A 10,034-nucleotide genomic window follows, 5' to 3' on the forward strand; every position below is an offset into this window, starting at 1 on the left:
TCATGGATAGCTAGAACTAATACGTGAAAATTGTGAGTGATATAGAAAGACTGAATAAAAAAATTTGACCAAACAATATACGTATTGAGTAATAATAGTACTTGAAATATGTTTTCTTAGAGCACAAATTGATGTCATTTATTTACAGAAGTTACATGTTGCTGAGAAAATTAAAATAATAGTACTTGAAATATGTTTCCTTAGAGCACAAATTGATGTCATTTATTTACACAAGTTACATTTTGCTGAGAAAATTGAAATTTAGTATGTTTGAAAAGGAGAAATTAAATTGAGTTAATTTGATGTTTTTTTTCCTTCTAAAGGGATTTGTAACAAGCTTAAAGCTAAATTAGTTTACGCTTGAAGGGAGTGACAAAATGTGAAAAATATATCTTACAATATCTTTATCATATCTTAGATTAATCTTATTTTAGATAATTTCCTAGATTGAGTTCTTTCCTTATTTAATTAGGATTATGAATCTTTTTTTTGGTATAGTTTAGAAAGAAACAAAAGAAAAACGGGAAAATCCTGAGCTAAGGCCTCACAGATGAGACACCCAGAGCATCCGCCAATAATAACATACTCATCTCATCAAGGGGGTGATCAATAGCCACAATGCTCCTATCCCGAGAGGCTCCAAACTTTGCTAGAAAGTCAGCACAGACATTCCCCTCCCTGAGCGTATGTAACACAACCACTTGCCACTCATGACCCAATAAGTCCTTAATATCCCATATTAGAGAAGCGTACATGTGCCTCGACGGAGGAGCAGAATTCACAAGGGTAACTGCATCAAGAGAGTCTGATTGACACTCCACATCGCGGGCACCACGATCCCAAGCCATGCTTAAACCATGAAAGATGGCGAGCAACTCAAGATGCAAGATATGAGGGTCATCTTTGAAACCATAGAAGCCACCAAACCATTGGCCAAAGTCACTCCTAAAACAACCACCAAAGCCCCCTCACCTATGAGAGTCACGCACACAACCATCAACATTAATCACCAACCTGTTCTGATCACGAGGGGACCAACGCACAAGCCTGGGTGAAGGCAGAGTAACATCAGAGGAGGTACTAGAGCAGCGCCGGAGATCATTTGCAATCCCTACAATATTCGACACCACCACAAGCGGGTTCATCAGCGAGTTATCCAAGCAGAGAGTGCACCGAGCTCGCCAAATCCACCACACTGTTGCTGCTGCAAGAGGGTTAGAGTCACCCAAACAGTCACACAACCACACATTCTGGTCACATTACTATAAATATATGTATGTGTTTTATCTTTTAATTAACTAGTCATGATCTTTTATTTTATTTGAATTTTTTATAAGTCCAAAGTTACTTTCTAGATATAGCCTCCTTTAAAAGTTTCTAGCTCTTCCACTTTCACATTTACTACATTTGAAACATATAGGAGCCCACTCTTTTTCCTTTTGTGTAGTGGTTTACCCACTATTTCGGTGGCTAATGGCACTAATTTTTTATTTGGAGAGATAAGTTGTTATTCTCCTCTGGTCTTTTTTATCTGATACTACTTTTCTACTATATTTTGAGACGATGCTATACTGTTTTTATGATTTCTTCTAACATTTTATTGTTGGTCTAGTAAGACGTATATGTTGATTAATTAGTATCTATTGTACTCTTCAATGTACCTAAATATTTGTTCTTCTTATAAAAATGTAGGGTTAATCCTCAAATTGGTCTCTGCCTTTGTGTCACCGTCTGACCTAGGTTCCTCGCCGGAAAAATTAATGAAAAAGATTCTCTTCTTTGTAAATCGTTTGGAGTAGGTCCTCGCCGGAGCTCCAGATCGTTTAGAGCAGGTCCTCGCCGGAGCCCGGAGCTCCCACGATTGATGATTTGGATCGACGACTGGGATAGGTGAACTGACGTGGATTTTTTAAAAATAAAAAAATAAATAACAGGTCAGATTAATTAACGCTATTAACCAAAACAAAACCTATTACCAAATGTAATCCTAATCTAATTAACAAAATCAATTCCCCCAACAAATTAACCTAAATCCTAAATCACCTAAATCTTTCATCTTCTAATTGTCATCATCCATCCATTCTTGGCCATGACTACGGTGATATTACCCTCTTTGAAGAGAAGAGAGGGAAAATTACAATTGCAAATTCCACAATACCTTCCCTTGAACCAACGCAGTGTCAGCTTCAACTTCCTCTCTTCTCACCTTCACAACCACAACCCAAAAAATAGCTGCAAAGCGCCACAGTACCCTCTGCTCTTCTTCCTTCCCCTAAACCCTCAAAACCCCTACCATCATCGCCGCAGCGCCGTCGTGACAAACACACCAACCCAAGCAAAAACCGAACCAAATTTGGGTCCCTTATCTCCTCATCCTTGAGTCCGTGAGCCACCACACCTCTGATCTCTCAAACCAGTTCTGGCTTCCCCTCTCTTTCGATGTCTTGTTTGGATTCCTCGTGAGCCAGGGTTCAGGTGGACGTGATTGAGGGGGCCGGGAGAATGAAGATGAGGTTTTGTGACAATAAATTTGGGGAAGAAGAGATGGAATAGATGAACCCAAATTTGATTTTTATTGGGAAATAAGGTTAATTTGGGGGAATTAATTTTATGAATTAATTTAGGGTTAGTTTTACAAATTGAGTTAAATTATCTGATGTGTTAATTTTTTTTGAAATCCACATAAGCATAATGAATACAGTCAGCAAGCCAAATCATCACTCGCCGGATCTCCTACGCCAAACAAATTAAAAAGAAGATGATCAATTTGAATAATTTTTCCGGCGAGGGACCTATGTCAGAACCCAAAAATGTAAAATATATATCAAATATGTTACATAAATATGCATGTGGAAGATTAATCACCCCAAAATTAAAATCCTTTCTCTGCCACTAAACTTGTTAGATATAAAATTATTCACAAGCCTTTATCCTCTTTTAGAAGAATTAAATCTTAAGAGAGGAGGAAGAGTACATCCGGCCTGCGGCTGTTTTGGCAGAGGATGTTGAGGTCCCAGTTGCAGTTGCTTAAAAGGTTTTTATTTCTCCGGTGTAGTAATTCACAGTAGCTGAGTGTCTGGTTTTTGTTTATGCTATGTTTCAAAACCTCATCAAAATTTTGTAGTTTCTCAACTGTTGTAAAAGTTGTTATACTTGGGGTTGGTTACAAGGATTGCATCGATTGGTTTTCTTTCAAAAAAGAGAGTTCAAGAACAATTATGATAAACACGTACACTGATAACGATCTAATAATGTAAAAGTCCCATTGTTTAATATGTTTTAATTCTTTGAGGCGATGGGTGGCACAAGATGCTTCATGATGTGTTTATTTATTTTTTATTTTTTATTTGGCGTTTACGTCGTAGCTCCGCTGTGCTTGTGGTAGTGGAATAAAGTTTTATAAAATGACTTGGGCATCGATGCACTCTTTTTTTTAAAACGTAAGTTTACTGTGGAACTGGAACCAGTTATCTGTGTACCATTTGGATAGACTGTTAGACCACCAATTATCTGTGCAATTACCGATTTTTTAAGCATTTGATCGAGAATTCGATTCTTTGACAGTGTATATAAAGGAAGATTTGTTAGGAGAGATTTTTACTCACTTAATTTAGTCTCAAAGCTTTTTTTTTGATAGGAAACGAAATGATGAGGCGTTGAAGGTGCTGTTCGCGGGTTGCGCGACCTTATGGGAGAGGAGGAACAAGCTTATCTTTCAGAGGGAACAACTCGATATCTGTTGGCTGCTGCAGCGGTGTCGTTCTTTGCTCAAGGTGGCCGTTGGGAAGCCTCGCGCGTCTCCTCCGGTTGTTTCTTCACGTGATGGTCGTTGGGTTCCGCCGGGAGCTGGTTTGTTGAAGGTGAATATAGATGCTGCCTTTGATGCTTCTCGGGGGGTTGGTTTGGGGCTGGTGGTGCGGGACGGAGATGGAAGCTTCATAGCTGCTGCATGTGGCCCGATCACTACGGTTTCATCTCCGCTCATGGCTGAAACAGTTTGTCTTCGTTGGGCACTTCAAAAAGCCCGATCCCTTGGTTACAACCGAGTGGTCTTTGAATCTGATTGCCAAGTGCTCGTCAACGCATGGCATCGGATGATCAAGGAAATTTCTTACTTTGCTTCTGTTATTCATGACTGCAATATTTTAGCTTCGTCTTTTGAGTTTTTTGCTTTCAGTTTTGTTAGGAGAAAGGGTAATCAGTCAGCTGATTTTGTTTCCAAGTTGGCTTATGATTATCCCGATGTTGACTGGGTGGAGAATGCTCCCCCGGGTTTAATTGCTTTCATTCAGGCGGATGTATTAGGTTCTTTGAATTCTAGTCTCAAAGCTTTGATACCATGATTGTCAGCTGTGATATCTTAGTACAATAAAAAAATACATTGTGCCCATAACCATTCTCACTCACTTTCTTTTTCATATTCCCCTACACAGGCAAAGTCAAAGGTGAGAAAAACAGAAATAGTGAAATCGGAAACGGAGAGAGCGGGAACAAGAGGCGTGCGTACCAGGCAGCACCGAGGACGGAGACGCCGATAGCGACAGCGATTCCGATGGCGGAGAAGGTGTATGGGGATATCTTGACAAGTGCGGTGCTCCATACGTACGAGTGCGACGCCATTGTTGCAGCACCAGACATGATGAGGTGTTCGTGTTGAGAACCAAACGATCGGGATCGGATCTCTCTTTCTCAGTGTTGTTTTGTTAGAGAGAGAGAGAGAGTTGGGGGAGAAACAAAAACGACGTGCCGACGTGCCGTTTTGTTACTGTTGGATCATAAAATGATTGACAACTAAATATTGAGTTTTTTTTTTGGTCTAAAACTAAATATTGAGTTTAAAACGGTGAGTCGTTTGAAGGCTCTAGTTTTTTGTTTTTGTCAACTGTGTGATATTTCATTCCAAATATGAAAGTGGGCTCAGAGGCCCAGTTTACAGTGGGTCTAAACACAAAAGGCACAATCATGAAAAAAGAATATATGAATTTTAGATAGCGTCACTTACATACTGTTTGGTTCAAATGAGGGGAGGGGAGAGATTTTAATGGAGGGGAGGGGAAGGGAGGGGAGAGATTTTAATACTTATTATGTTTGGTTCATAGGAGGGGAGGGTCAACTGTGTGATATTTCATTCCAAATATGAAAGTGGGCTTAGAGGCCCAGTTTACAGTGGGTCTAAACACAAAAGACACAATCATGAAAAAAGAATATATGAATTTTAGGTAGCGTCACTTACATACTGTTTGGTTCAAATGAGGGGAAGAGAGAGATTTTAATGGAGGGAAGGAGAGGGGAGGGGAGGGGAAGGGAGGGGAGAGATTTTAATACTTATTATGTTTGGTTCATAGGAGGGGAGGGGAGGGAAAATAACTTATTTTTATTTGGTTCATGAGGGGAGGGAAGATATTTTATAATTAAAATTACTTTTATACCATTTTATATGTTTACTTGAATTTAACAACACAATATAACATTTTTCTTCGTCTTCTGCATAATTTTAAGCCTTCACCTCAGCTCACAAACAAGAATTTTCCAGAACTTGTACAGTGACAAAATATCACAAAATACTAACTCTTTTCAAAAAAGCTCAATTAGTACTTAATGTCTCATTCTATTCTCTTGGTTTCTTCCACCACGTACCTATCCATCTTTCAATTTTTATGGCTCCCGAAACAAAAACTAGAGAGACACATTGCCGAGCTGCAATAGTTAATAGTGTGTGTGCATGTGTGACTGTGAGTTAAAGAGAGTTTGGTAGAATAAAAAAAATTAACTCTTTTTATTTATCCATTTTATAATGAATTGGCAGTAGGTACTTCAGAATGCAGTAGCGGGTGTGAGTCTGGAATGGATAGATTCGATATGTACTGGACATGAGAGTCCAAATTCTTTTATGTTGCCCCCGTAATTGTGGATAAATGCTAACTTGAAGGGGGCCTGCGCCATTGAGAAGGAGGCTGCGGAGAGAAACCGGAGAGGGGGCACCGGCGGCAGCGGAGAGAGAGACCGGAGAGGGGAGCCGACAGTTAGTATGAAGAAGGAAGGAAATAAGACATGAAATAAAGGAAAACCCTAGGATAAAAAATTGGAATTTTTAATTTGTGCAGGGTTATTTTTGTCCGAAATTTATTTCCCCTCCTAATTCCCCCACTTTTGGGGGAACAAAAAATTGAGGTTGGAGGGATTTTGCTCCCCTCCATTTCCCTCCCTCCCCTCCTGAAGTTTGAACCAAACAAAATCAGATTTTAAAAATCTCTCCCCTCCCCTCCCTTCCCCTTCCCTCCATTCTCCTCCAACCAAACAATTCCTTAGTCAAGTGAGGTGGGAGGGAGCGTAATGAGATGTAAGTAAATTTTGTAGTGTTTCTTATGTTTTTAAGATGAAACAGAACATGATCAAAACTCATGAAATAGAATGTTTTGATTCCGTGAAAAATGGTGGAATGATTGAGAACAGAACGAAACTCTCTCTTAAGTCTTACAATTCTTAAGTTATATGACCCGAATGACATATACAATGGCTAATTTGTTGATCAACCCTACATTTTAATTAGAAAAGATATATATACTATACAAGTATTTAGGCTTTAGTTATTTCATTTTAATTTTGATTTGTTTTAAATATTTTTCTTAATCTTTAATAGCCAAATTATTTATATATAAAAAAATCAATTATACGATATGAAAGTAATATTAATATCATTATCCAAGAAATTAATATGAACCATAAGACATTATTATATTGGTAGATGTGTTTGGCTTTTCATTTTATTTTTCTAATTTTAATTATAAATTATTTTTTTTTAAATAATTTATGTTGTGATTACATCATCTGTCATTAATGTGAGTTTGTGGTGTTAAGATCACATATTCAGGAAATCAGGTACGTACACGTGTAGTATAAGCTTAAGAGTTAAGCAATTGATTTTATATATAAAAGATTGATTGGGACACACAATCAGGGCGATGCACAACAATTACTCCAGAGAAGGTTAAGAGAGAAAAGAGTAAGATATGGAATTGTCGGAAGGATGCATCGCTGATATTTTGTGCCACACTACTCCATTGGATGTCGCCAGGATCTCAGTCATTTCTAAGATCTTCTGCTATGCCGCTGATTCTGACACTATTTGGGATCAATTTCTCCCTTCTGATTATCATTCCATCATTTCCCTATCTCCGTCTTTGGCAAACGCTCCTTCAAAAAAAGCCATTTATCTTGCTCTCTTTGATCACCCTATCATCATCGATCAGGGTAAAAAGTTAAATACTATCATCAATCTAATATGATCATTTCTTAGATTAGCGATTTTTTGAGTATTAATTAAGCTTTGGTCGTTTCTAATTGTCTTAAATGCAGAGCTTTCAATTGGTCAGGAAGAGTGGGAAGAAATGTTACATGCTTGCTGCGAGAGGTCTCTACCTTTCTTTCCGCGACAATGAATTTTTCTGTCGCTGGGTCACCGTCCCAGAGTCCAGGTCAGCTCTTTAGTTATTGAATTTTCTTCTAGTTTTTTAGGAGTGCATTTTATTTTTATTTTATTAATTAATGATCATACTTATCAAACAAAAGTCACGATGTTAAATAATCTCATCTTTAATGCATCAATAATATACTTATAAAAATTAAAGTAAAAGATCGATGAATTTTATTTACAACTTATTTATCATACAACCTACTTATGACAAGATTATTCAAATTTTGAGTAAGGTGCTTTGCCATTTAGTTACGAGTTATATTGTGAATGTTTGTCTTTTTGTCCACATATCATTCTTGTATATATATTCCTTATGTAAAAATGTTGCCAACCTATATATTGAACAGGTTCGAAGAGGTTGCCAAGCTTAAAGTTTCGCAAAGGTCTGCTATTTGTGGGAAGATAAATACTGTTGATTTGTCCCCAAACACTCAATATGCAGTTTTTCTTGTTTTTAAGCCGTTCAATGCTCATACATTTCACTGCAAACCTACGTTGTTTTCGATTCGCATTTTTGGAGGCCCTATCCGTACTAGGGCGGTTTGTTTGGACTTGAGGTCCGAAGCGATGTCTATGGACGATGTACTCAAATGTCCAAATGTGAGAAGTGATGGCTTGTTGGAGATTGAGATGGGGGAGTTCTTCAATTCAGGCCTAGAAGATGGTGAAGTAGAGATGCGTGTTATGATGACAATGGGGAAGGGCAGTTTCTATCTTGAAGAAATAGAAGTTAGGCCTAAGATATCTTATCCCATTAGTAATAGTAGATAAGCCTAGAAAATATGTTAAGGTATTGCAACTTTTGGGATAGAAAATATATATATAGGGGATGTTTCATATGAGAAAGCTCCTCTTATGTGAGAATGGTGAGAATGATTTTCAGCCATTAGATTTAAATAAATGACCAGATTAACACACTCACTTAATTCACTCACGTGCCTATTTTTCCTAATCTCCTCTTCTGAAACGTAATTCCAATCCCAAAAGCTTCTCTCGTTCTGGAAAAACTCATCCACTTAACTTCTCATCTTCTCATGTCTTCTGAAATGGAATCTTGATATTCACTTATTCTAAAAAAATCCGCCCACTTCTAATTCTCCATCTCGTTCCCCTTTTCAATTTGTGTTGTTCACCGCTGCAACGGTTCATCAAGCAACGTCGCCCCCATCATCCCAGTGGCGTGCGATTGGGTTGCACCGCGCCGCGGTTGCGTTCCAATCGTTAAACAACCAACATTAATTTATATTAATTTACACTTGCAATTGGGTTGGATTTGGGTACAATTTCAGCAACCAATGCCAACGAATTTTCATTATTTTAAAACAAGTATTCATTATTTTAATGAATCAGTGAAAATTTTCAGCGACCAAGAATAAGGTGAAAAAGGTGATGGTATAGGCAAGTGTTTGATAGAATTAAATTAGTAACATATTGGACTGGACGATTGTAGTTAAAACTTGATGAATGATGAGTGTGGCAGCGCTGCTGAACGATTGTGGCAGAATAAAGGAGGATTAATAGGATTAGGAACAGGGGAACGTGAGGTAACGTTTTAGGGATTCAGAACGTGCAAAGAAAATTAGGAAAATAGGCACGTGAGTAAGTGAAAGTAAATGTTTTAATCTGGTCCATTTATTTAAATCTAATGGCTACAAATCATTCTCACTATTCTCACATAAGAGGGGCTTTTTCATATGAAACATCTCCTATATATATATAGCATAGTCCCCAAATGAACTTCTCTTTCATTTTTTTTAGTTTTTGACAAAATGAACTTATTGTGTGTGTGTGTTTGTTTGTTCTTTTTTTTTTTCCCTTTGCTTGTTTAACCATTCAGTCTCAATTTGAAAACACTCCAAAAATGCATTCATTCTTATTATACTTTATTTTTCTTGATATCTCACTTACGAATACATTCGTATATCTAGGTATCTCATTGATGCCCTGAACCTCTATCTATTAATATAATTTGATTTGATTTTCAAAAAAAATATCTAGGTCTCTTTTATTCTTTTCTCTTGCTTATTATTTAGAGTGTTTACACCCTAATGAATATCCATAACTAATACATGAAATTGTGAGTGATATAGAAAGAGTGAATAAAAAAATTTGTCCAAACAATATACATAGAATGAGTATTAATAGTACTTGAAATATGTTGCCTTAGAGCACAAATTGATGTCATTTATTTACACAAGTTATCTGTATATGTTTGCTTACTATTTTCCCATCTAGTATGTGCAGAAAGTCAGAAACATACATGCATATTTTTGAAAACACTCGGACAATGCACGCATTCCAGATATACCTCATTTTTCTTTATATCTCGCTTACTAATACATTCATATATCTAGTTCTCTTTTATTCTTATCTCTTAAACTATGAAGAAATTGTATTCTGCGATTATTATTAATAATTGACAAGTGTTGTTTCTTTGTTCATTATTGCCTACATTTTAGCTAAGTGTGTTTTGTGTGGCAAGATGTGGGACACGATGTTGTAACATCTTGGATGCAACATTTCTCCCTATAGGCCTGCTATGTGTGTAAGTGATTTATTC

At 37.2% G+C, this 10,034-nt stretch overlaps 2 protein-coding genes across 2 annotated transcripts; one reads left to right on the top strand and one right to left on the bottom strand.

The window, feature by feature from the left end:
- Positions 1-536: 536 nt before the first annotated feature.
- On the bottom strand, positions 537-1,145 carry LOC130719059 (uncharacterized). The gene is made up of 2 exons (XM_057569707.1): positions 1,015-1,145; positions 537-945 (listed from the first exon to the last, which is right to left on the bottom strand). The coding sequence occupies exons 1-2, from the start codon at positions 1,143-1,145 to the stop codon at positions 537-539; spliced, it is 540 nt and encodes a 179-aa protein (XP_057425690.1).
- A 5,865-nt stretch (positions 1,146-7,010) lies between these two features.
- Positions 7,011-8,392, top strand: LOC130716973 (putative F-box protein PP2-B12). Its single transcript, XM_057567045.1, has 3 exons — positions 7,011-7,257; positions 7,355-7,475; positions 7,822-8,392. Exons 1-3 carry the CDS (start codon positions 7,011-7,013, stop codon positions 8,243-8,245), a joined length of 792 nt encoding a protein of 263 aa, XP_057423028.1. The 3' UTR covers positions 8,246-8,392.
- Positions 8,393-10,034: the final 1,642 nt, after the last annotated feature.

Source organism: Lotus japonicus, chromosome 5 (assembly GCF_012489685.1).
Source record: "Lotus japonicus ecotype B-129 chromosome 5, LjGifu_v1.2".
In the NCBI taxonomy this organism is placed as follows: domain Eukaryota; kingdom Viridiplantae; phylum Streptophyta; class Magnoliopsida; order Fabales; family Fabaceae; genus Lotus; species Lotus japonicus.

Coding starts and splice junctions, on each gene's coding strand:
- LOC130716973 (XM_057567045.1), top strand. CDS start 7,011: ATGGAATTGTCGGAAGGATGCATCGCTGATATTTTGTGCCACACTACT. Junction 7,258..7,354: donor CATCATCGATCAGGGTAAAA/AGTTAAATACTA, acceptor TGTCTTAAATGC/AGAGCTTTCAATTGGTCAGG. Junction 7,476..7,821: donor GTCACCGTCCCAGAGTCCAG/GTCAGCTCTTTA, acceptor TATATTGAACAG/GTTCGAAGAGGTTGCCAAGC.
- LOC130719059 (XM_057569707.1), bottom strand. CDS start 1,145: ATGAACCCGCTTGTGGTGGTGTCGAATATTGTAGGGATTGCAAATGAT. Junction 946..1,014: donor TCCCCTCGTGATCAGAACAG/GTTGGTGATTAA, acceptor TGGTTGTTTTAG/GAGTGACTTTGGCCAATGGT.